General features: G+C 35.1%; 1 protein-coding gene across 1 annotated transcript in view; it reads left to right on the plus strand.

Moving 5' to 3' along the window:
• CCDC178 (coiled-coil domain containing 178) overlaps positions 1 to 27,663 on the plus strand; it is a gene marked incomplete at both ends in the record, with an annotated part of 166,807 nt that overhangs the window by 28,468 nt on the left and 110,676 nt on the right. Inside the window, 6 exons of the mRNA XM_080364136.1 lie at positions 5,152 to 5,335; positions 10,002 to 10,064; positions 10,492 to 10,653; positions 13,473 to 13,586; positions 17,274 to 17,419; positions 20,951 to 21,110. Of these exons, the coding sequence (XP_080220262.1) occupies positions 5,152 to 5,335; positions 10,002 to 10,064; positions 10,492 to 10,653; positions 13,473 to 13,586; positions 17,274 to 17,419; positions 20,951 to 21,110 (829 nt within the window). The remainder of the gene's footprint in view (positions 1 to 5,151; positions 5,336 to 10,001; positions 10,065 to 10,491; positions 10,654 to 13,472; positions 13,587 to 17,273; positions 17,420 to 20,950; positions 21,111 to 27,663) is intronic.

The raw sequence follows: 27,663 nt of genomic DNA on the forward strand, positions 1-27,663 counted from the left end.
TACAGATGCTCTTAGGTCAAAAAATCTCAGGTCCACATGCCATGCTCACTTACTGAATGTATGAAGGCTTAGGAAAAGAAAAAAACTAAAATAAAAAACTCAAATGGGGATTTCCTGAGTAAGCTGCAGAAGTTGTGATAAAATTTTCAACACGAGTACATAGAGTGGAGTGTGGAACGCATACACTGAAGAATCATAGTTCTTTCAGCTGTAGTCCACTTGCTTTTCTGCTTGAAATATTGCATTCCTCTTGCACCCATGCTTGAAGTGGTTTTACCTCCAGATTTGTGGGTAGCTTTGTATGCATCAAAACAGTTTTGCTCCACATGAAAGGTATAGGAAATCAGAGTGGAACAGTCATTGTTTGGTTCCTTTCATTTCTTTTCAGCTTCAGCACAGATCTACTTGCTTTGCACTGTTCAGATGAATCACTTTTTTGGCCTTGGCGTTTTGATATTTAAGTCTTTTTACAATCATAGATATTTTGGAAGAAATTTGTGAAGCCATTTAGTTGCTGTCTTCCCCAAAAGATTAGTTATATCCATTTTAAGAAACAAACAGAAGAATATATTTGTAGGGTTTCCAGTCTTGCCTGTTTCAAAACTTCCCTAGGGAAAGTGAGTAGTTAGTTGCCCAGTGACCTTTTGTCAGTATTTTAGAATATGTGTTATTTTCTTCAGGTAATTTGTTTCCGGTAGATAATTGTTTTTCCTACACAGTCTGCTCTAAGTATTGTTCGTATGAAGATGTTATGGGGTATAAGTAAACATTAAAATTGCTTAATTAGGAGAACTGTATGTGTTGAAGCATGTGATTTGTATTTGCATGCGGAATTTGCTAAATCAAGTAATCTATCTCTGATGAAATAATTAATGAGAACTATTTCAGAATCAGGTCACAAGACCATCTGTAGAAAAACTTTATCTTGTGAAAGTGGTGTGGCAGTGGTCTGAATAGTTCAAATCAGTGTTATCTGAGACTATAGAATTCAGAAACTCTGTCATAGCTAATCAGAAACCATTACCAAAGGTGTATGGAAATGTTTTATTCAAGGACAGATTTACAGCTGAACTCTCACCTGGTAGTCAGAATATCCTTGAACCTCTCTTTGCTGGGTAGAGTATTGTAATTACTTCTGATCCCATCTAAGTTTGATCCCTGTTTTGTCTCAGGGCATGACATAGCATACCTTCGCAAATTCCTCATTTGCCACTGATCCTTCATAGCATTATTTTCTTGACCTCCTTCATAAGCCTGTCTGTAACTGGCAATCCACTTATAGTTATAAGTGACGTAAGTCATGGTTATGTCACAACCCTGGTTACTACTCACATTGTTATTGTTGGTTTCTATTTATCCCATTGGCAACTTCACTGGTGTGCAGGAAAGTGTAACCAGTGTGTGACAGACCAGACCTGTGGAATTCTAAAGTGTAGAACTATTATTAGTCTAATGAGATGGCTCTTGACTAAATGGTCTTAGACTTGGAAGTACTAGAGTACATTGGCTTTCATATTGTCTCCCTTCAGCCAAAAAAATCTCTGTTGCTCTTTATTGTTATCATCTTTGATCACTATCATCCAGGGCAGATCTGACCTGTTCGCATGTGTAGTCTTGGCTATATTTTTCCTAACATGATTGTAGTAGATCTTGATCGTCACCAGTGTTTTAATTCACAGGGAATAAGATCTTTTAGATTTATGAAAGATCATTTTGTCTCAGCAGCTGAAAAAAAGAGCTGGGAATCCTTTGTATTTAAAGATTGTCTAAATTGATAACTAACTATGCAGCACCTTGGATCTTGGGGCAGACCAGGGTGATCTGATTATTTAGATGTTTCAGGAAGCACCAGTGGTGTAGTGGTATCATGCAAGATTCCCATTCTTGTGACCCGGGTTCGATTCCCGGCTGGTGCAGAGAAAATTGCTGTCTCCTATCTTGCACAGCAGCTGTAGCCCTATAACTTCTGAATAATTAAGCCTCCTTGAGCTATCACAGAAATCTGTACTTACAACAGTGACAGGTGGTGAAAGTAGTCTCTCCTGTTTCATGTGGGTCTCAAGTTTTTGGTAGGGTTATTACACCTTCTGCGATATCTTTGAAAAATGCTTGTATGTGAGTTTATGTAAATCAGTCAGTCATAAGGTGTGTGACATTTCTGTAGCTTCTGGGTCATGTTTTGCATTTTGGAAAGATCATGTTGCAGTTTCAGTTCTATTGGGACTGAGCTCCTATCTTCAGCAGATTGGTCAAGTGCTTGGGAATCACAGTAAACTGAGTCTAGTTATGGGCAATCTGTTAATAGGGAAAGGGCAATTGTAACACATAAGGCATATATGGTATATGTTAGGTACAGTTCATCAAGATACATGCAGATATAGTTTTCTGTTCTCTTGCTTTGAACTTCTGTATTACTTGAATTTTGGGGAAGGGAAATTAAGCTGCTATAGGTGTGTGTAGAGTTGTGTGTGTGTGTGTGTGTGTGTGTGAAGTAATCCATGAGGTTTAGTCCTTACCTGGTTAGAAATCTTTGGGTTTTGTAAGATAAGGAAATGTGTGATCAGTGCCAACCTGTTGTGGGTTTGCAGATTAAGTATCAGAAACATAAAATCTTTACAATATCATTTAGGCTTATAATTCTAATTAGGCAAATATTCAGTGGTAGTTAACAGTTTATATTTCAGTGACCCCATTCTTCTACAAAGAAACATTCCATTGCAGAACATTAAGTTCTAATGATAGAGAGGTTGTATTCTGTCAGTCAAAGTAATATCAATGTTTACCTGTAGATTTTTCATATCTGATTCAGTTTGGGTTTTGCTGTGTAATCTGATAGTCTAATCAAATGGTATTTTAACTTCACCTCTGTTAAACAGTTCACTTCTACTGTAAGTTTGTCTGCATGCAAATAAACTAGAATTGTTTTATGTGACCTAAGAGTTCTGCAAATAGCAACATACTTAGAAATTTGAATTCACCAGCTGTATTACTCACCTGTACCACTGCACTGGTATGAAGTACTCTGGACATGGTCATTTATTATAAGACAGATGAACTGAGACTGTGTGACCAGTTTCAGCTCTTTCAGATAAAGGGGCTGCTTTTGCCATTTTCTTCTCATCTCAAATTGACAATTTTATATTATATTTGGGAAGAGTGAACCAAAAAAGCTGGTTAATATTCAAGGATCACCTCCTTCAAGTTCAAGAGCAGTCCATTCCAATGAGTAGGAAGTCAGGCAAAAATGCCAGAAGGCCTGCATGGATGAACATGGAGATCCCGGCAAAACTTGGACAAAAAAGGAAGCATACAGAAGGTGGAAGCAGGGACAGGTAACCTAGGAGGAAGCAGGGAACCTGATGACAGAGGACATGGAAAAGAGTGAAGTACTGAATGCCTTCTTTCCTTCAGTCTTGATCAGCAAGAGCCATCCTTCAGGACTCCCAGGTCCCAGAGACCTGAGGGAAAGGCTGAAGCAAGGAAGACATACCCTTGGTGGAAGAGGATCAGGTCAGGGACTATTTAAGCAAACTGGACATACGTAAGTCCATGAGTCCCAATGGGATGCACCCACAAGTGCTGAGGGAGCTTGCTGATGTCATTGTGAGGCCACTCTCAATAATCTTTGAGTGACAGAAAGAAGTGCTTCAGGACCAGAGGAAAGCAAATGTCACTCCTTTGTTCAAGAAAGGCAGGAAGGCAAATCCAGGGAACTACAGGCAGATCAGCCTCACCTCAGTCCCTGGGAAGGTGATGGATCAGCTAATCTTGGAAACCATTTTCCAGGCACATTTCACAAGGACAAGAGGGTCATTGGGAGTAGTCAGCATGGATTCACCAAAGGGACATCATGCTTGACCAGGCTGATAATTTTCGATGATGAAATGACTGGCCTGGTAGATGAGGAGAGAGCTGTGGATATTCCCTACCTGGACTTCAGTAAGGCTTTTGACACTGTCTCCTATTAAGATACTCATAGAGAAGTTGCTGATGTACAGGACAAAGACTGAGGTGGATTGAAAACTGACTGAATGGCCAAGCCCAGAAGGTCATGCTCAGTGGCACAAAGACAAGTTGGAGTTCAGTAACTAGCAATGTACCCCAGGGGTCAATATTGGGTCCAGTCCTGTTTAACATCTTCATTAATGATCTGGATGATGGAGCAGAGGGTACCCTTGGAAAGTTTTCTGATGACACCAAACTAGAAGTGACTGATACACTGGAGGGCCATGCTGCCCATCCAGAGGGACCTTAACAGGTTGGAGAAACAGGCCCAAAGGAACCTCTTGAAGTTTAACAAGTAGGAGTGCAAAGTCCTGCACCTGGGGAAGAACAACATCGGGCACCAATGTATGCTGGGGGCTATTCAGTTGGAAAACAGCTTGGCAGGATAGGCCCTGGGCGGTCCTGGTGGACACCAAGTTGAACATGAGCCAGCAAAGTGCACTTGCTGCAAAGAAGGCTAATTGCACCCTGGGCTGCATTGGGAGGAATATTACCTGTATATTGAAGCAAGTGATCCTTTCCCTCTACTCAGAACTGATGAGACCACACTTGGAGCACTGTGTCCAGTTCTAGGCTTCCCAGTACAAGAGAGACATGGACATCCTAGAGAAAGTCCAACCAAGAACCATGAAGATGATGAAGGGACCGGAGCATCTCTTCCATGAGGAAAGGCTGAGAGAGCTGGGACTGTTCAGCCTGGAGAAGAGAAGGCTCAGGGGGGATCTTAAGAATGCATATAAATACCCAAAGGGTATGATTGCTGATGCAGGCTGTGGATTCTACATCCACGGAGATACTCAAAAGCCATCTGGACATGGTTCTCGGCAACTGTGTCTAGGTGGCCTTGCTTGAACAGATTAGTTGGACCAGATGAACTCCAGAAGTCCCTTCCAACCTTAGAAAAGGATACATATAATTGTTTGATATCAATGAACTATCAGGGCTTATACTCATGAATAAAGAGACTTTAAAATTTTTAAAAAGTATGAACCTGGTGTTTTCAGCATCAAATACCAGGATGATAAAATACTGCTTTTGATTTTAAATGTTTCAGCTTTACTTACTAAATAATGAGTTTTACTTTCATTTTTTTAAAAAATATACTTTATAAAAAGAACTGTAAAATTTTCTGTTTAATTTCAACAGCTCAAGAAAACAGGAGATGTACCAGTCAGAAATCAAAACTGCCTGCAGAAGAATGTGTAAGATTGAAGAGGAAATAGAAAGACTAAATGAAGATCTCTATAATGCTGCATTGTCCTACAGTGAGAAAAACACAAAGTATTTGGACTTAAAAAAAAACAAAACGGAAGAAGAAGTCTCTTTCAAGGTATAGTTTTTAATTTAAGTTCATTTTTTAGACCGTAAGAATAGAAAATATTATATTTGTATGAAAGAATTATTGGGCAAGCAACCTAATATTAAAAAAAATAATAATTTAAATCTTATGATGGTAACTGTGTATTTTAAAACACTTGAAAAATGACAAATAACAGTAAACTCTGAAAGAGAAAATAAACTTGTTGCTAGATGGTCACAGGCAATGGCAGGCTAAAAGGTAAAGTTAACACATTAAATATTCTCAACCATACAAAGTTTTTTTTATCCCTTAGTGATTTAAAATGAATACTAACAAATAACAATCAATTTATTTATGTAACTAAATTATTAGAAGAATTCATAAGTCAATATAGTTTTATTTTATGATAATGTAACCATTATGAATTAAATACTACATTAGAATAATTATTTAATTATCTTTTAGATATCACTAGTTATCTAGAATGTAAGTTTTTGTTCATCCTTATGTAGAAGCCTTGCCATGATTATGAAGGCTTACAAGACTTAAAGTATTTCTGTTTTTTCACTTTTCATAATTCTTAATAATATTGTACATATGCATACAGCTTTTAGGATTAGTGTTATTGCAGGGTGTAAGATTAATCATTCAGAAATATGAAAAGAAAATAGTATGGAGACTTTTCAAGAGTCTTTTTATACCAGGGAGATAATAAATGGTATTTTGCATATTCTTCACTAGAGATCTTCTGCTTAATGTAAAGTACAGATTGCCTGGAAGGAAAGACTTTCACTGTTTTATTTCCAGTAATAATTTTAGGATTTCCTAACTTTTAATCAGTAAAATTAGGAACATTAATGGTACTTTCCTGGTTATAGTGTGCATTGGTATATTAGGCACTCCACACGCTTCCTGCCTGCTTGCTAAAGGTAAAGGTGTGTCCAAGTACCAGACTCTGCTTCTAAAAAGAAAAGAGGAATCATTGGATGTGATTTAAGACAGAGCCAGTTATAAAACTTATAGAGCCAAGATAAAAAAATAGTAAAACCTGAGCCAGGGAAGCCTTAGAGCTGTTTTCAGCATAATAGGAGCGAGTCAGTTTTGCATTTGTTAAGGCCTTTCATAGTGTCAGGTTGTCTTCTCTTGGATCAAATTTATATTCCTGGCAATATCTGAATTTGCACCATGTAGTTTTGTCCTATAAATTGTCTTTTTGGTATGTTATGCTGTTTTATAGCCATATGTTTTAATATTAAATGTGTGTGACTTTTCTGTCTTGTTTGTAAATAAATTTACCAAGCAACATTTTTTTCCCACATTCTCAGTGTTGTGTGCTGAAATATTTACACAAATGCTTGTTCAACTATAAAATCAGTGGAATCAACTATGTTTCTTCTTATGGTTTAAATATTTAAGAGATGCTAAATGTTAGTCTAAGAAATTAGGATTTTAGAAGTGATTCAGGCAAAACCCCTACTTATTTGCTGTCTTACATCCCCTTTTTTGTCTTAATTTGTATTTTCCCTCTATTAAAAGTTAATTTAGAATTTATGATTTTTTTCTTCCATTAATTTTACAATCACATTTTGGATTTTTGATATCTACAACATTCTGCGATAAGGACTTCAACAGTTTTTTCATGTGTTATGTGAAAAGTTACTTTGTTTCTTTATTTTCTGCCTAGCAGGTACTGTCTTCATATTGTGCCCTGGTTCTTACTTTCAAAGACCTATTGGTCAGTCATTCCATATTCGCTTCCTAGATGTCACACATGGCTTTGCAGGCTTTTATCATATTCTTCCTCCTTTTCAAGAGAAAGATCCATTAACTTATGTAATGAATGGGAACTGTCCCATGTCTGTCATCCAGTTCTGTCTTCCAGTTCTGTTCTTATTGGGACAGAGCACAGAGTATTCAGTATGCAGACACCTCTTCGGCATACATAATGGTATAATGATGACTTTTGGTTTGTTCTCTATTCCTTTCATAATAGTTCCTAACAGTAGATTTATTCTTTTAAATGCAGTGGAGCATTATATTCTCCACAATCTGGTTCCTTTTAGGTTACTAGACAGCTCAGAATCTAGCTTTTTATGAAGTAGGGGCTTTGTCCTAATGTACAAACATACATGAACCTTCATTGAATTTTGTCCTCAGTAAATAAAAAATAATTCATAAAAATGTCCCATTTTCCATAGTATTGCTCACAATCACCCAGATATCTCTTCTCAACATACTTCTTAAATCCTTCAGAAAACTGATGAATTTTGAGGCACAGCTTCTCAGTCATGCTGAGTCCTCTCCTATGCATCAGATTTTCAGTGTGTCACCTAATTATTTTTTCCATAATAATTCATATTATGAATTTGCTTCTCAGGGCTTTGAAGGGTTTTGTGTGTGTGTGTTTTGGAATTTGAGCTTTTTTTTCTCTATCATATACTGTTTTCTGAGTGCTTCATGGTAAGTCTGTAAGTGCTTCTGATCATCTGTTGGCCTTACATTGCATCTAGCAGGCTTCCTATCAGATGTTTTTGGAAAAGGACCTGGTTTATGTCCCTTGCAGGTTTTCCCAAAAACTCTTATTTAGCTTGCCTGATGGTATTTTCAGATTTAAACAGGGAAAGGTCAGGATGTTTTATGTTTTCATTTTTTTAGACATAATTTCAACTTTTTTGTCTTGCTTCCGATAGCTTCTCTTCTATTTAGTGGTATTAATTTTATTTTCGATATTTCCAAAGTGTCTGTCAAAACTTGACTTGAATGTGCTTTGAGCTTCCAATATGATATCTGTAAGAAATCTCCATTTGACTTGCAAGTATTCTACTCTTTCAGCTGTTCCTCATGAAGCTTTTAATAAACTTCACTAATTTTTATTAAAAAAAAAAAAATGACTACAGTGTTACTTTTTGGATTTCATTGTCCCTTAATCTTTCTTCACAGGTCAAAGTGTTAACATCCTAGGCATGTAGTCAGTCAGAAATGTGTCTCAAAGCTATACATTTATGGGTAAAGAGGGAGTTACATTCTGTAGATATTCTGGTTTACTTGTTGGCACAATTTCTACATGAAGCCATTACTAGTGGTCCTGCCATTCGGGTTGCTTCAGTGACCTTGTTAATGAATATCTCCATTCCTACCACTTGCAGAATGACCATGCTGTCAATAGCTTTAAGTTAACATTGCTGTATTTAGTCTTAGTTACCATAAATTAGTAAAAATGTTGTATTCATAATAATTTAAAGCATACATATACACACAAAGAAATACACAGGGAAAGAGACCAGTTGCAAGAGCTATTTGCAACGTAAAAGTTAGTGCACAGAAACCGGGATACCTCTCTAACTTTGGCAACAGTGAACAGTGGTGAATTTTTTATATGATCATATAAATGAAGGTGCAATTTATAGTTGGCTGCCTGGTCTCTGCTGATATTCTGTGAGAGCAATTACCCCCTGGTGTGTCTGGAAAAAATGTCTGTCTGTAACCACCAGTTAAACTGTATCCTTGGGCTACTGAATAGAGTGAAAAATATGCAATCACCGAGTGTTATCATTACTCATTCAAAATATTGCTGCATTTTGGAGAGTAGTCCAGATGCCACAGTTTGTCTAATAGACTCAGAGATTTAGGCTCAAATAAATTGTATGTATGTGTGGGCAAAGAGGTGTTAGGGAGATCGAAGGGCCATGGGCACAAGTTGTTGCTTGGAGTTATACTTGGAGCAAATATATAAACTTTCATCTGGAAAAAAAGGCTTTTACTCATTGATTACAAGATGTGTTATCCACATGAACAGTGATCTCTGTCTGTTCTATTCCCTTGAAGTTCCTAATAATATTTGGGATTTGGGATTTGAGAATATATGGGGAAGTTTCGCATCTGGTTTTGTATTTTCTAATGTATGTGGTATCTGGGAGAAGTTTATGACCTCCTTATGCAGGAACTTCTGTGCAGATATGCACAGATATGCACTCACAAAGTGCAGATATGTGTGTGAATAAAACATCCTGAATAAACACATTTCAATAACAGAATTGATTGAGTCAGTTTCTTACTTTACCATTGGCTATGATGTACTTAGTTTTGCTTAAATAATCAGTTTTCCCCAATTCACTTAAAAAAAGGAAATAGAAGGCCCTAATTAGTGTTTGGCTTAAATTGTAATAACATATAGTTATTATGCTAATCTGATGTACATTAAATTAGAAGGTTTCAAGGTGCAAACTGTAACAATGTGCTACATAACTGTTATCCTAGAGGTGATATGAGTAGGATAGTCATATAAGAAAGGGCTAAAATATGTTCAGATTTTTACTAGAAATTACAAAAAAATGTCTCATCATATAAAATATAGTAGGCACTGAAATTTTTAAATTTTGAGCATTTGATGTTCAAGATCAATCTAGGTAAGCCAGCTCAGCTCCTTCATGTATTTAATTATTTTAAGCTACTAAAATTAAATTACATTAAATCTAGAAGATATGGTTGATTTTCTTATAGTATGGTCTGTATTTATTTACCTCTTGTGCCTGAGACTCTTTTGTAATTCTCCTTTTTAATATAGTTCTATGATACATGAAAAAAAATTAAAAGTGATCTTCATTCTTTACTGTGATATTAGTGTTAAATTTTCATTGCCGTTGTCTAATAACTTGCTTTCTTATGCATTGTATATATTTTATTTTTTTTCCCCAAGAATTCAGAGCAGAATCTTAAAAAAGAAATTGAAGATCAAAAAGAATTTTGTGAAGTGACTCAGGTAAACATGAATTTACTACAAATCTAAAATCTGCTTCTACTTTCTTTTTACTTCTTACCATGAATTAACTTTGAGTACCTTGTGGCCAACTCAAATAGAAGGCTGATGGTTTTTGCGAAGTAGTGATGCCTTTTGTGTAACAACTAGGAAAATTTAAATAGTCCTGAAAACATGAAACACTTTAGTTGTATCCCCATTATTCATAATAATTTCCAGTTTGCTTTAAAAGATAAAAACCCTTTAGTAATAATCCATATATGCAGCAATATTGTCATTTTAATTTGTATATATTTCTTACTTTTACTTTTTGTTAACTTTTAACCTTTTGTTTACTTAGGAGTATAAATGTTATTTCAGATTTGGATTTTTCATGCTCTACTGCTTTTGAAATACTGAAAGTTAATTCTATATATATTTTAATAAACAGGACAGGATTCAAGCAATATATGATGATCTAGAGGAAAAGCAAAAAGAGAACCTCAAGAAAAGAGAGGAAGATATGAAGAGGATAGAACAGATTGAGAGACAAGTGGCTGATCTAGAAACAAAACTTAAAAGAAATAAAGATATACTTAAAGAGAAGAGTGAGGTAAAAGCAGTAGATTCTAGACCATTCACTAACATATTTTTGATCATTATTTAAGAAAAAAAAGGATACAGAAGTTTGTAGCTCAGAAGAATTGGGTTATTAAGTGTGCAGTTGTGTAATGTAACAAAATATACAACATAATTTCAGCCTTATTTTTGACCTTTCTTGCTTTCTATATTAGAAACAATCTTCCTGTCTCTTTTAACTTCTGTGTTTTGTTTTCTTACAAAAGGGAAGCCTGTTTAGTACTTGCTTGTTTCCTTTGTATTTCTTTTCTTATTTATAAACTGAAGAGAACAACTAGTATATGAGCCATGGCATGCTGGGGACCTTCTTCACTTCCCTGCAGAATGGGTGATACTGATAAAAATGTTTTTTCCTTCCTCTCATTAAAGCTCTTTCTTGTATAGTAAAAAAAAAAAAAAAAGAAACAAGATTTTTGTATTAAGAATAGGTCCACAACCTACTTGAGTTGACTCTTACCTTCCAAACATTTCTTATACTTCTGGTAGAGCAGTCCTACTTTTATGGTATGAAATTTTCATTGGCACCTCTAGCATCTTGAAAGTACAACCAAAGAAGCCTTTTCCTCCAGTTATCCAGTGATAACGTAGTAGCCTAGTCCTCATATTTGCAGGGTATACTGGTGGTGTTAACCTTTCCTAAGGTTAAAACCTGGGGAGAATTTTCAGAGAAATAACCTTTTGTCTAGATCTACTCAAAAGAATAAGAGGAATACTAACTAAAGTTGTGTGACTGAGAAGTTTTTCTTTCATTTTTAGACTTTTCTAGATCTGGTGATCTTTTAGATCTTTGAAAACTTGGCTTGTATGGTGTGCTACAACAGTGATCATAGAGACCAGATTGCAAAGTGGACAATGTTACGTAAATAAATTGTTTGAAAATAAGGTATTACAATGATGAATGCTTTTGAAAAATACCTGATATAGTACGTGGATCAGTTGACTAGTAGTCCTACAGACATGAGACCTTAGCTAGGTAGATAATAATTTCCTTAAGCGATACTGATAGCTGTATGTCCCCCTGCCACCTCAACAAACGTTTGTAGAAACAGACCTTGTTGTTCTAAAATGACGTGGAAATATTCAAAATCTGAACCATAGTCCAGTACAAGATATAATGTCTGTACATTATATTGAAGCAAAATCCTCAAACAAAACCACTCAGTCTTTCTTTTGCAGAACTGTTTGCAATGTCGTTTATTTATAGATTTTTTTCTAATTAAGAGCATTTCCATACCTTTGCTTTATTCTTTTTGTATGTCTTTTTCTTGAGTAGGTGCTTATTCCTTTTTTTTTGTTTATTCTTTCTTCTTCGTTGGCTTTGATGATGACTGGAAACACTGGGAAAATGTCAATCATTTTTAGTTTTCTATTATGAGCTCTCACAATCAAGTACAGTCAACATCTTTTGAGCTTATTCAGTTGAAATATAGGATTTTTTGTAGTAGTTGTTTGATGCTCAGACAGAAGAATTTCTGCTGCCTTAGTGAGAAGTTTTTTGTTGCAGAATCAGTCTGTAGGTTCATAGATCTGTTATCCAACTACTAGTATATAGCTTGTCGTAGGAGATTTTCTTCTCCAGTTTTTTAATGTTATTCTATTTGAAATGTGCTTGACATAGTCTACATACAGCAATGTTTAATCATTTTTGGAGGGGAAATGGAGGATGTTGAATAGTTTGAGTTCAGATGGTGGATTATGTGATAGTTTATTTTTGATGCAAGCTTAATAAGTCAAATTGAAAAATTAAAAAAAAAAAAAAGATTCCTCTAATAGCTAATAGTATTTTCAAAACAACGCATTAATGTCAGTGACTAATGTTGTTAGCCCTTCCCCAGCTAAAACTCGGTAGACACAGTGTGACAAAGATCACATCATTAGTTTCCTGGAAACCTAGAGAGGTGTGGTGTAAGTTATACATCATAGTCTGCAGCTGCGTCTTTGCTTCTGTTTCAAAAGCTTGGAAACAGAGTTTGCACAAGCAGATTTGTATGTGAAAGATATGCAAAAGCTAATTTGAAATAAGAACTTTTTCATTAAATTATTGTTTCAGAATGGAAATATTAATACCTATTTTAATATTCTTTGTTATATAATCTAAAGTGAATTTAAAACTTCGAATTATATATTATGCTGTATATATAAGCGTACTTAGTAATGTAAAATTTTCCTTATCACATATATTAATAATAATTTCTGACATTTAATATTTGCTGCTCACACTAATGATGCAAATGAAATTAATACAATAGACAAGAAATCTTGTTTTTCTTGAGGTGCTAATTAATAATTGAGTGGATTAATGAAAAGTATAAAAATGAGACATCCCAATACTTTATTTTATTTATTCTTTCTCCTCTTGTCAGATGTCCTTAGCTGTATTCTTCATGAGTTTGTGATAATAAGCAAGAAATATTTATTTTGCCTTTATACAAATTCCATGGAAGCTATTCCAAATACATATTTTGATTTAAGAACTTTATTTTTAACTACTTTGGCAGAAGGAAAGGGAAGAAGCATGGAGAGCAGAGTAAGCAGTGACATTTAGCTGTACGATGACAAAGGCTGTATGAAGTAACAGAGATATTTTCTATTGTAAATGTGGACTTTTGCATTCAAAACACAGAGTATATAAACCTACGTGACAGGAAAATGGGTATGGAAGGGAAAACAGAAATAAGTTTAAGAACAGTAATTGTTCAAGTATTTAATGATTAATGTATTTTCTGATTTCTATAGAATGTAGGAATGTAACTTTTGAATACTAACACTTCCGTTTATGCATAAACAATCCAGAAGTTCTCCTGTTTGGATCAGAGAGTACAAGAGCTAGATAAACAACAGAAGCAAACAGAACAACAACTGGAACAAAAAAGAAAAAATATGCAGCAACAATTAAATGATACACAGGTGAATAATTTAATTCTTGTATGGCTTTTTTTGAAGTGTGTTTAATCTCAAAGGTTAGGCTGTCATTTCTACACAGTTGCCTTGGAACTATATACAAGCGTACAGCACATGTACTATTTTCTGTCTCTTGCTTGAACTAACCTGTGAGGTCCATAGCCTTGAGACAGCATAAAATACAAAGCAGAATTGATATTGAGGTCATTGGGAAGTCCTTTGCTTTCTTCATTTGCTACGCCGGCTCAGATTGCTCAAGGGGCTTTAGAAATGCAATGGAGAAAATCAATAAAGGACAAAAAAGATTCTAGTATGATAGGAAGTGCCTGCTGATTGCATGTTTGCTCAGCAGATGGCATCTTTTTGTAAATGATGGGTTGTATCTGTTGTATCAGTTACTGAACTGTATAATCCACCAAAGCGAATTATTGAATTTCGTTACTGAACAGTATACTTTATATAAACATGGTTATAAGCATTAGAAGAAAAAAGCATTTTTTTTCTAGATTTTGTTCATTTTTAGAATTCTTTCATTTACATATTGTATAAACTGCAGTGAGATATTGCAGCATCAAAGATGAGCAATATACATTTAAAAAAAAAAACTTTCATGTTGTTCAGAGTAGCTTTCATGAATCAGGTAATTTCTATTGAAAAAGTGAGGCTTCCTATACAGGACAGAACTTCAAATTACACTTTGGGAAAATCATTGATTCACACAGGCTTCTACATTGGCAGGCAAGACAGAGCTGATACATCCTTTTCTGTTGAAGACTATGTTCTACCAAGCTGCAGATCTACTGATTTTAGAGCATGTGGAAATGGCTGATGAGTCAGCATACAGATAATCAGTATGACGTTTTTCAATGCCGTTATTTCCTGTACTTTTAATTATTATTTTTAATGTTGCCTTTCATAGTAACTGTAAATAACTGTAGCCATTAATTACTTGAACAATATTTGAGTAGGTGTTCTGGAGGAGTATTAGAGAAACGTTCTCAGTAAGTGGAATAAAACAATGTACAAAGCCTATTTTATGAGAACTGTAGAGCTCTGAACTGGTAACAACACTTGGATACCTTAAATATTGCATTCTTAGAGCCTGATACCATTCCTTGATCTTAGCAATTTTGTAAAAGAGGGGTTTTATAAAAGGGTCTGTCTTGTTTTTAGCAATAACTCATATTTCTAGCTGTGCAGGGTCACACTATCTGATTCTGTTAATCATGTTATATTGTTTTTATGGAAAAGTTATTTAAAGTTATATTCAGAGATTTTAGTGCTCTCTCATGATTAAGACATTGGCTTATTTAAAGCTTGTCCAGTGTGTAGCTTAAATGATGTTATGGAAGAAATGGCTATGATTCCACAGTATTCTTAGTACAGGAGTAATATAGAGTCTCCAGCTTCCAACAGATCAAGCAATTCACCCAGTCCTTCATAGTTTACCTGTTTTACAACAAGAAGAATCACACCCTGGAGGCTGCTGCATTTTACCATTCAATTTAAAGTGACATAGTTTGGTCTGCTAGCATTTAGATAAGATACCTAGATAAAAGCATCTGAATCCTACTCCATAATACACCAATGGTCTTGTTCAGCAGCTACGAAGAATGAAGAATACTGTTCCTGTATCAAACAGCTGAATGACCAAGTGCCAAGGGACTCATTCAGCTTAGACAGGATACTGGACTGTTACCCACCACAGCAAGCCATAAGGAGCAGATATTCAGTCTATCAATATTTGGGTCACAGAAAGTAGAGGAAGTCAGAATGTGCAGGAAGTCAAAGAAACAAAATTCTTCATTGGCAGTTTTGTTCGAACACAGCTCATATATGAACCTGACTCTTTGACAAAAAAAAAATGTCATGGTTTCTTTGTGTACATATTTATATCTGGCCCTGACATCTTAATAATCTTAAATTTCCTTATTTGTAAAGTTTAAATCCAGTACAGACCATACAGACATCCTGTATATCCCAGGCTATCACATTTCTCCAGGTTCTCCTGGTACTGAACCTAAAACTAATATGATTTTTCATCAGAGATTTGAGACTCTCTATGGGCGGTTCAGTTGCATAGGGATTTGCATTAATTACCATATCTTAATTTTCTTTCTAATTATTCTATGTTCCTGCAAGAAACCTGAAATTTCCATCTAATCCTATACAGATACTTATTACAACCTTACAAAGTTCAGAGGCCATTAAAATGTTATATTCTTGTGGTACCTTCTATGCCTTCATATCTGTGCTAACATCTGTTACATAACCTTTGATTCCTTGTTTCAGAGCTACCTTTTAGATACACCTCTAAAGAAGCACTTCTTTCATAAAGAAAAAGATCATTAGGCTATGCATCAGGCTACTGCTTCAGAAAAATGGCGTAGTATCTAAAGAAGAAATTTTAAAAATACCAATCTTTAAGTACTGTGGTGCATTCTTTGCCCACTGAATCGTGTGGTCTTGCAATTTGGTGTTTATACATGTGTGCACTTAAATTATATGTGTATATGTAAGGATAATCAAAAGGTATTTTCCTCCCTGTTAATTTGACCCATTTACTTAGCTGCTTATAGCACATTAGGAGAGGTAACAAAATCTAATGCAGCAAGACCACTTTAGACCAAATAGAAGATTCCCACCTGCTTATTCCTATTGAACTGCTGCAATGCTTTGGGTTTACTTTGTTCATTGTGGAGGAGATACTGTCGCTCTTGAAAGCAGAGTTTGCTTGGAGCATGTATCTTCATGTTTTTTTGGTCCTGTGACTGTCAGTGACTTTTGGTATGAAAACAACACTGCACTTTTATCTCTCTTCTGTAGAACAGGAAGTTTAGTGGAAACACTTTTGAATTTAAAGGTTCTTAGCAGCTTAATGTCAGCATCTCTTTGAGTTGTGTGCTTTTAGCTGAGGAAAGTGGGCAGGAGTTCGAGTCATTCCCTGTGCTTTAATCCTCCTCTGTCTGGAGTACAGGACTACTATGTCATGAAAAACTTGACATCTAAAAGAAGACAACTCTGCATTTAGACAACTAAATGAAAAATACTGTTTTTCAGAGATAATGAGTAAGCCATACTCTCCCTGGAGAATGGCAACTAAAAATACTGATTTTTCCTGAAAGACAAGTTTTTAAGGAATCTGCCTGAAACAGTATTACATTTTGTAAATACTTTGATGGCCTAGCAATAATAGCTGCTAGTTAAGATGCTGACTCTGCATACACTGAAATAAATAGGCCTAAACTTAGATAATATGCAAAATTGTTACTTTTCACTATCATTAGTAAAGTTTTTGCTGTGTGAGCCGGTGCTTTTTTGCAAAAGTTCTATGCGTGAGAGCAAAATTCAAAGAGGATACGTATTTTATGAAGTTAGTGCCCTACAAACATGCATACATCCATATACAACATAGGCAACTGCAAAAATACACATGCCATAATAAAATTTGTGGATCTATAGTAGAAGAATTGTGCAACAAGTTGAACTATGGCTGGATGTGCAAAGCCATGCTTCTACAGCAATACAGTTCTTCCAGTTGTGGTAAGTGATCCAGCTTTTCACTCTGAAAGAAGTTCTCTTTGGTTGGATATACTATTTCAGGAATTGTTGCACATACTTACGTGCTTAAAACATAGTATTTGGAAATCTAGCCCTGCCTAATTTACACGCTATGCATTTTTTAATTCCCAGGAAAAATACTCATTTGCTTCAAGTCAAATTGCTGAGAACTTTCAAGCTACAGAAAATTTAAAAAATGAACTTAAAGAATTAAATGAATTATGGAACCTGAAGCAAATACAGATGGAAAATATGGAAAAATGTTTTCCTGATTTGCGGTAAGACCTGCCTATTATACAAATTTTTTAAAAAATAGTTTATTACTTTTATTAAAGTAATTTAGTAATTCTACTTTATTACTATTATGAAACATAGTTTCATTATTTTACAGTATTATTTCTAGGAAATACAATGCATGTTTTTTCAATAATTGGAGAGTATTTTTGTCAGATCACTACTTGTACCTATAACGCATCTGTAGAAGCTATTCATGAAAAATTGCCAACGAAATTGATTTTGAGGCATCAGAATTACTTTCAGAAATCTGATAGTATACATGATCAGTTGCACCCTTAATTAATGGAGGATCCCATGCCCTCTCTGTTTTCTCTTGTTTAAGAAGTGTGGACCTATATTTACCATGTCCTGATAGCAGTCTCAGAGGGCTCAGCCCAGCTGAGAATGCAGACTGTCTTCTAGGCCACGCAAGCCTTAGAGGGCCATATATGCTGAACCCACAGCAGGTTTATGCTTCAAGGATGAAAGTGAATCTCCTGTGCAATGTCAAAGAGAAAGCAGCTTGGTCTGTTGAATTGTACAGGATGACTGAATAGTGAAAAACTGATCCTTGTATCATACTACAGCTCCCTTTCTGTGATCTCATTCACTTTCATACTGCCAGTGTTGAAAGACCTTTGAGAGATTATTCCATGAAATCCTTGACTGGGGGAAAAAACGTATTTTTACATGTAGATTTTTCAGCTGAATATGTGGGACTGGATATGTTTTTCTCCAACTCTTGATTAAAACAGAATGATTTCAGAGGGACCCAGTGTACATTGGAACTTACTGAACTTCAAGAAAGGAAGGCAACTTTCCATGACTGAAAATCTCTTCTCATTTTTCACGGCTCCTTAGACAGTCGTCAGTAGTTTCAGAGCAATGACATGCTATATTCAGACTCAGAGAAGAAAGGGATAATATCAACACAAAGTGATACTGAAAGTTCATTCCAGCAATTAATTGTTTCTATATCATGAAGAAGTCCATCTCTCAAAGAAAAATTTTATTGCAAATTCTTCAACTTCTAGACCTAAAATAGATAGTAATGAAAACTCAGCATTTTTCTTGAGAACCTGCTTTTGGAGATCCAATCTAATAGAAAGAACAGTAAAGTTTAAAAAAAAAAAAAAGTGTAAAACCCCCTCTCTGACTTCCAAATTATGCATCCAAATGCCTAGTGTTCCTTTTTGTCATTCTCTGAACACAGAAGGAACAGCACATGGAAATTTCTCCATCATGTGACTTACTGAAAACTGACTGCATGCTTATGCCTTCCGATTGTCAGAGTATTCAGCCTCTCTGTGCTTGAGAGGGAAAGGAGAAGAAGTATTTGGAATTGTTGGTGTATTTTCAATATATTCTACCCCTCATTAGTAAAGATTAATGGTGACAACATTCAGAAAAAAAAAATATTTCAGGCTAATCTACCTTCTATTAGTGTTTCCAATAATCTGACATATCACATAGCATTTCATCAATCTGTCTTAAGAAAGCCTGCCATAGCCATTTCCTGTTATATTTTGTGTTATGCATGTAGTTCAATATTGAATTATCTATTCGAACTGATCTTTCTTCTTTTCATAAGAGTGCTGATACCTGTCTGACCTGGTAGAAAAACTAGTAATAAAGGATTAACAAAACAGTTATGCTTTTATTCTTGGCTATTATTTCAATTTTTGGAGGGCATGTCATCAGGCTAATTCTAGCCAGAGCTGATGAAGAAACTCAAGGTAAAGGAGTCCCTACTTCTGCTTTCAGTCTTCACTATTGTCCTTTTACAAGTACTTCCTAGCATCTTTCTCTGACTCCTTGACTTATTATTGCTTACCTTTAATGCAATTAGAAGAATAGATACTAGATACTAGGGTGAAATAGAAACATTGACATAATGTTATCAAAACAGCAGTCATTTGAAATAATTACTTTTTTCACAATAAAATCAACTACAAAACTGAAGTCTAGTAAAAAACATAGCCTAAGCTGCCAGCCAAGGGAAAATTATATGCCACAGATATCCAAGGTATCTTATAGCAATGACTTTTGAAAAATTGTTTTTGCCCTGTTGGAACTCACCAAGATATGTCTTCACATCTGAATTTAAGAATTAACATGAAATACGTTCATTCCAAATTTTTTATCTCTGTAGAGTTTGAACCTAGTGAAATTAGAAAGACAATGAGCAAATCCTGTGAATTTATGGTCTGTGTGAGGAACATCCCTGTTTATGTCAGAGCCCTTATCATTTATATGCATCACTTCCCATGTGGTGTGCCTACCTCCAGCAAGAAGGAAATAAGGGCAGAAAGCAAGTTAAGGGGATGTACTGGAGATTGGGGAGGCTGGAAGGGTGTTTCAGTGCAGAGGAACTCTAGGTAATTTCTGATGGATCCCTTAGCCCCTCTTTAGAGATGGTTTTCTAGACACTGATTCAGAGGAGGCCTTTGACACTTTAATTTTCTGCAAAGAGGATTGTTCTGCAGAGAGTCACAGAAGAGACTGTGGGGAGGGTCTTGTGACCTCCAGAATTTACATCTAGATTCCCAAACTCCTAAATACATCTGTGCTGTCAAGTATCAGCTAATCAATAAGAAGGATAACAGGTTGTTATTGGCTCCAGCTGTTCATAGATTGGCAGCGTAAATGGCTCCTGAGCGGTCAGCATAATCTTTACATGACAGATTTTTCCCTTTCTCATACCGTTTAATTTGTTTTAAAATTAAAATAAATTTTATTTTAGTCTTAAAATAACATTTGGTTAATACGACAAAGCCTTAAAATTAGGAAAAAGTAGGCTTATGTTGTTTCTTGAATTTCTGTTTTTGTGTGCACATTGTGATATAGTCGTTATTATGCAGCCAACCATTACATTACCTACAAGACTCTAGCTTAGATTATCTTGCAGAAAATCTGTTAGATTTTATTTTTTTTTTAATATGCTTCTGTCTAAAAGCAACAGAAATACAGACCCCGAGAGAAGAGACTGTTAGCACAAAGTTAAAACCTCTGAAAATTCCTTGACTTCACATATGTACAGGTTAAAGAAACTATACTAGGTGTGGACAGAGACAGAAGCAAAATATTACACAAACGGTGTGAAGCTGCCGTTTGCAGTCCCAATAAATAATAAGACAGTGCTTACCCAGTATGGCATGGGCTCATTCTGTGTCTCAAAATAGCATTATCTCAGCAGATACTTCACATGTGGGACTGAACCAGTTCATTCTCTATGAAGATGTTTTAAAAATGCATGCTGTTTTTTAAAATTATGAAAGTTATGTGTCTTGATAGACTCATCGGATATGGACTGATTGCCAGAGTGGCTTTAAGTGGTCTAAACATTCATGATAAGCCCCATCATATAGCTCTTTTTTTTTTTTTTTAAGGGTATTATTATTTGCAAGAAGATCCTATACAAGAAGACCCTATTTTATCTATTATAGAATTAAACATTAAACCTCTAAGTAAAGACTAAAAAACAGTATGGCAGTTTATGTTGATTACTTAATTGAATATTTTTTCTTTCAAAGGAAAAATTTAAGTGATGTGATGTTTAAGCAGCAAAATATTCAGATGATATTTAATCATCTCCGAGATGAAGTAGCAGAATATGAGAAAAGGTTAAAGCAGGAAGAAGAAACATATGGAGGATTGCTACAGATTAGAAAGAAAGACCTGAAAGATTTAGAAGTGAGTATCATCAGAGCTAGGTTTCTTCATATGGGAAGTGAAATTATTATTTGCTTAGTTCTATCTCCTTTGGGGTCTAGAAAAGGTAGTTTTATCAGAAGTTTGAAATAAGTAGTATCTTTTTGTCCATATGCAAGTTTTTCTAATTAATAAGTTGCTATTTTTCTGTAGTAGACTTCTTTATTTCTATGAATAAAGAAGTAATTCTGGGAAAATTATAAAATTGTTCATTTGCATCAACACTTGTAATTTTTCATTCATGCTTAGGCCTTTTTTCTCCTTTCAACAAGTACTCAGTAAAAAATAAATCTCAGATAATTTTCACTAAGAATAGCATGTTTCCATTCCTTTTTAATCACCTAAGTATAAGAATAAAGTTTAGTGTATGAAACATTCTTGACAGTGCAGCAGTCAAACTTCGGCTTTCTGAATTGTCAGGAGCTATTCCTTAACCAGATGCTCATCTGGATCTTAGATGTTGTGGTTGATACGACACAGATGGGAGGTAGAGTGTCCGTAGATGTAACTGAGGAGTCAGAGGTATCTGAAATGGAAGTATAAAACATACAATCGTAATAACCACAAAATCTTGAGATAAATTAGATGCATGTATAATTCTCTAAGTTGTTTTCTGTATTATTTTAATAATTTTTTTTTCTCTATGAAAATGCATGATTTTCTAATTCTTCATATATAATTTTATTTGTTTTTACGTGAAAATAGGTTGAAATGTTTCTAAATTGGGGAGACATTCCTAAATCAAGAATTTTGCAATTGTAGCTATGTTAAAAATAATCAAAAAATGTTCACTTTTGATCTTCTGTTCTTTACTTTTATGACCATCATATACTTTTCTCAGCTTAGCATAGTTTTGATAAAGTAAGCTACTCAATTACATGCTCTTTAGTATTCACTTTTACTCCCTATTTCTAATGTATTAATTAATGGTTCTTTTTATTTTCACAAAATCTGTACTGATCAAGATATGAAAGAAAGTGAACATGTTTATAAAGAACAGAGATTGCCACTTTCTTACTTTTTACAATGATAGAAGTCATTTCAAAATACCATATTTGGCTCTTGTGTTAATTCTGAGGTCAGTATTAACACCAGTATCTTGACTTGCCCATCATCACCTTAGCTTTAAAAATCACTATAAGGATAATTTGGTGACATACCCTTCTTATCTGCTTGTCTAGGACATCAAGATTTGATTTTCTTAATGTGTCCTGTTTCATCCTGTCTCGTTTCTTCTGTCATGTCCTTTACACACTGAGTTATGGGTGTTCCATGAAGTACAGAGCTCTTATCAGTATTTTGTTATTAAATTAATGTTGTGGTAATGAGATTATGACAAGCTTTTGTTGGTTAAATGTAATTAGAAATATTGTGCTGTGTGCTTGTGAGCCCATTGGAACACATTTCTAGTCTCATGATGACATCTCTCCACCTAGGCCTACAGCTGGAATAGAGGCACACTGTCACCCTAGAATACTTACCTTATACATCTATAAAATCCCATACCCCACTGATCCATTTTAAAATGTTTTAAAAAATTAAGAAACAAAAGATAGAAAATGTCATAAATATTTTTATTACATCAGAAAGATCTCTGCCTTCTCACATGGAGTTCATTTACTCTCCTTTTCTGGGGAGGACCAAACTGGTGGTAATAACACTGGCAAAGCCAAATATTCCTTCAGTACCTTAAGGACAATCAAAAAAATTCAGCAGGGTCTTCAGTTTACTACCCAACAGAAATGAGCAGAAGGTCTAGCCCCAGTGGGTGGAGGATGTTTTTGAGGGCATTGGAACTAGGCTTTACAGGAAGGCTCTTCAAGAAGGCTGGCTGAGTTGTGGAAGTTGGGGCATGGTTCTTAGTATGATGACTAGTATGACTCTCTGGAAAAGGTCACTTGGACAGCTTTCAGCAGTTTTTTCCTGACAGTAAAAGTCAAATAATCTACCTTGTTTCAGTATTGCATGATAGAGATAAGTTTTCTTCTTCCATCAGGATGGAATGAAAAAGCATTTACATTCTCATTTTTGGATGGAGCAATTTCTGTGGAAGTCCTGACTTTAGGTAATGTGGTACAATGCTTATGAGGCTTTGTCACCCAGTGTCTGCAGATGAAATCTGGTTTACTGAAGCAGTAATGGTGCATATGTGTTAGGCTGGTTTTCACAGTCCTTGCTTCTCTGAGTCTTGAAGCTGGGTGAGACCATTCAATCCCCAACTGGCAGGTAGAGCAATAGGAATAGACTAAGCATATGTTTAAGGTGAGAGATAAGTTGCTGAAAAAGTAGTCCTCACAGGATTAACCCCCATGCAGAGGAAACAATAAGAAAGGGATGCCCTAACTTCTGGGGTAGAAGAGTAGAAGAGGTGGTTCAAGAGGTTCTGATCTGGAGAAATTCTAGTGAGACATTGTACTGAATGAGAACTGCCTGTCTTGATAGTGGAAAACGTTAGAATGCTTTTTCCCAAGTGTCATGAAGTACAAAAACTAAAGTGATGTTTGCTAAAACTAAAAAGGGATGTTTGCTATATAGGCTATGAATATATTATATATTGTAACATCACACATGTTCATAGCTAAGGTGAAAACAAAACCTCAAGCAACTCAGCATAAGTTGTATCTTTTAGCTTGGGAAAAGTGCTGTTGGTTGCTTTGGTTGATTGATTCAGAGCCAAATTTAAGCAGGAAAACAAATTGTTGACTCTGAAAATTGGAAGTTAATAGTTCCTTCTACTGAAGGAGAAATGCAGATGTACATGTCAATACAAAAAGTTAGAGTTGCACAGCTAACAGTATAGTTTGGAGATTAGAATTAAAAATCATTTCATTTTTAAGATGTGTATCTATGAGCCATTACACCTTATGCAGAAAAGAATGATGCAGCAGTAAATGGAAACACCAGTGAGACTGAAAAACCCAGCTTGAGATGTATGGAAAGGTCCAATAAAATGTTCTTTTAGTGGTGACTTCTAGGTTTTGTGAGAGTGAGTAAAAACCAGTAAGCAAGAGCAAGTGCAAGGAAAGACTTTTTGCCAAGAACAAAAGGTTTGAATGGTTGGACAGGAAGTGGATAGACAGTGACGTCTTTACTTGAGCAAGAGGTCCCTCTCTGCTGGAGGATAGATGGAACTGTTAAATCCATAAAGGAGATTAAACAATCTCTTTTCAAGAGATAAACTGGCCAGAAACTAGATGAGGGATTCAGTGAGAAAACTGGGGACCCTTGTTGTCAGCATCATAAAGTGAAATGGAGTTGAAAAATAGTCCTGATTATGGGAGAATCTGCATGAGAAACTAGTGACCCCAGCACAGATCCAGACAGAAAAAGAAACTTTGTGGGGAGACTTTGCGGTGTATTTGTATAAGGAATGAACAGGATGAGAAGCTGAAGAATCCACGTGCCTGGTTCTTGCAGGAATACACATTGTATGATTTGGCTGGAGAGAAGAGTCACAGTTTTTGCTGATCTTCTAGATTCTGTCTTCTCACAGGAGAAAGGACTGCCAAGTGTTAGGACTATGGCACATGAGTGTAACAAATGCCACAGCTAAATAGAAGGTGTGACTTCTGTTTACTGACATTCATGCTACTAAATGTGGCAAAATTTACATGTATAATAGGCATATTTTATCAGTGCATTATTTGTAGCTACTCTCATACCATCTCATTACTTTATGTTCTACAGAGACGGTACAGTCCCCAAACTATCATATTGCAATTTGGTTCAGTGCTGATATCTGCTGTATTAAACACACAGATAAGAATTTTTTGACATAACAATTTATTAATGATTGTTGGATCATGTTCAGAATGATTATGTTGTGCCTTGTTTTCTTAACCTCAAAACAAGCCTGCCTGCTCTTATTTTCTGCTGCTAATGTGATTATTTTACTTTCAATTAAAGTAACTAAAAATAATTATTGTGGTATTTGAAGACTGAATAAGATATTTGAGTGACCAGAACTCTTGAAATACAAAACTTTGTGCTCATTAGTGTCTGCTATTGGACACATGATCCTTCTGAAGTCCAGGTCTATAAAGCTTTAAATTCAGACATATATATATATATATAGACTTGTACTTTTGATAAACACATTAAATGCTGTTACCCAAAGCATTAAGAGATATATTGATACTTTGACTTTCTTTTTGTTTTGAAAGAGTAGCAATATTGTAACTTCCTAATTCTTTTAATTAGCATCAGTCTTCTGCTAAAAACTCCTTACGGCCCCAAAATGTTTCTAGATTTTCTATGAATTTATTTGGCCGTTGCATGATACTGGGAAAGAAAATGGTAATAAATTGATATTTCTTTAGCAGTGTACCTTAAAATTACACAAAGTTCAGCAATATTTCATCTAAAATTGAATGAGAATTTCTTAGATATAGCAAAGGGCATTTGGAAATTCCTTTAAAGGAATGACACCAGTGCCTCCTTATCACAATGCAGAAAGTTTAAATGAGGGGAAATATACTTAAAAAATCAGAAATTTTATAGATATTAAAATAATTTCTAATCAGTTATTAATATTATGAAGATGTTTAGTCTGCAAATATTTGATCATAATGTTTTTACCTTAACTGAAATGTTTTGCATTTTGAAACAAACCAGCATATTCCTATGAGCACTTTTTTCTTTTATAGGAAAGCATTTTCCATCTGGGGAATGATATATCAGAAAATCCATGAGTGGTTCTAACAGCTAGTCGTGATATGTTTTTTCATCAGATATTGAGAGTATGACTAATGAAATAATCTACAAAATGACATATTTCAGAAGGGATTGTTACAGAAATATGACGATATACTGCTGAAAGCTGAATTAAGAAATAGGGAAAAACAAAGTTAAATAGGGGGGCTGTTTATCATCATGGTATTAGGTAAAATCTACTGAGTATCTTTTATCATTTAACATTAATCTATTTAGGTTATCTTTTCTCCTAGTCATTCTTTTCAGTCTTGCTGCACTAATACCTCCAGAGCAGTTTCCATCTCTTACTTTCAAAAAAACACTGTTAATCAATATTAATGTTACAGAAGTGCTTTGTTACAGCATATCCATATAAACACGAGAGTTACATTTGAAGACATATGAGAAAAGAGGATTTTTTTTAAAAGCTAGGGAGCCATTACTCCCTTTAGGCTATTTCGTGTGTGTGCATGGTAAGGATAACAAATAGTCTGGCTATAAAATTGTCTTTAATTAGTTGACTCAGTGGCTTCCAACAGTGTGCTACACTGGTATGTGGGACTCCCATGTTACGAGATAGACTTTTGAATCTTACTCCATGCTCCTGGGTAGTCTTAGCGTATCGACTCACATGCTGTCCTGTGGGAAGTGCTAGCAGTATTACCCAAATAACCATCCCACTGGTTTTATTGGCTCATAGGGAAGTCATATACCTTCCCTTCTGAGTAATATGCATAGCTAGAGGTTGGGTGCCATGACAGTAATAATCCACTGAGAGAAAATCAAAGAGATGTAAAAGTGGAAGTTTAATAGAAATTGTCAAGAATAGTTTTATGTTTCTTCATTGAAAAAGAAGCCATATGCTTAATAATTAAAAGCAAATTAACCCTCATATTTTTAAACAGCATCAATGAGAACTATTGTGATGGTCTAAAAATTATTTGTTAAAAATTAAAACACATTAATTATTCTTTCTACAAACACAAAGGCTCTTTCCAAGATTGTAAACCAGTTTTGATTATAATTTCTTCACTCACAAGACTTCAAAAATACTTTGATTTTTGCCAAGGGTGCTGTTGTAATTTGGAAGAAATGATTTTCTTCGTTTTCTGTTATGGAGGTGGGAATTAAACAAAAACATGCATATTGAAAAATAGCGATTAATGCCCGAAATTGTAACTGCGTGGAATAGTAAGAGGATGTGTGTAGACTTTGGGAGCTAAAAATTAAGTGATACGGGATATTGCATTTTGTTAAGATGCAGTTTCCAGTCCTAGAATTCTTTTCACATCTTTCCTTATATATTCTTTTCCCACATAATGACAGAAATGGTTCACAAATTTTGAATTGAAGTAACAGAAAAACAGTACACAAATATGCAGACTCTTATCAGTTTGTTGCAGGACATCAGTTTGTTGTACTGCGATCTGGATGTCTCTGCTAATAAAAATACTGTATCTGTTAAGCAGTCCACAAGGCACGCCACATCTCCAACGCAGTGAAAGCAAGTGCTGAGATTTTTATATTTACGTATGGTTTCTTTTTGTGTTTTAATTTTACTGGTGCCTTACAACTATTGCTATGGTAGTTAAGCATTCATCTGGTTTGAGGACTTTTGAATACACTGTTTGCACTGGACAATTGCATATGAGAATTTTTTCTCATATACTTGCATGAAGGATTGGCATTTACTCCTAGGGGATTTCTGGAACATACTTAGTCTTTCTCTCTGGGCTTGATTAATTCTAAGGACATTCAGGTGAGTGGTTTGTGCTGATAGAATGTGGCAATGTAATGCAAGGAAGCCATGAGATAGCCTGTAATGTTATGTGAATGTTGTATT

The sequence above is a fragment of the Nesoenas mayeri genome, assembly GCF_963082525.1.
Source record: "Nesoenas mayeri genome assembly, chromosome: 2".
Taxonomy (NCBI): Eukaryota; Metazoa; Chordata; class Aves; order Columbiformes; family Columbidae; genus Nesoenas; species Nesoenas mayeri.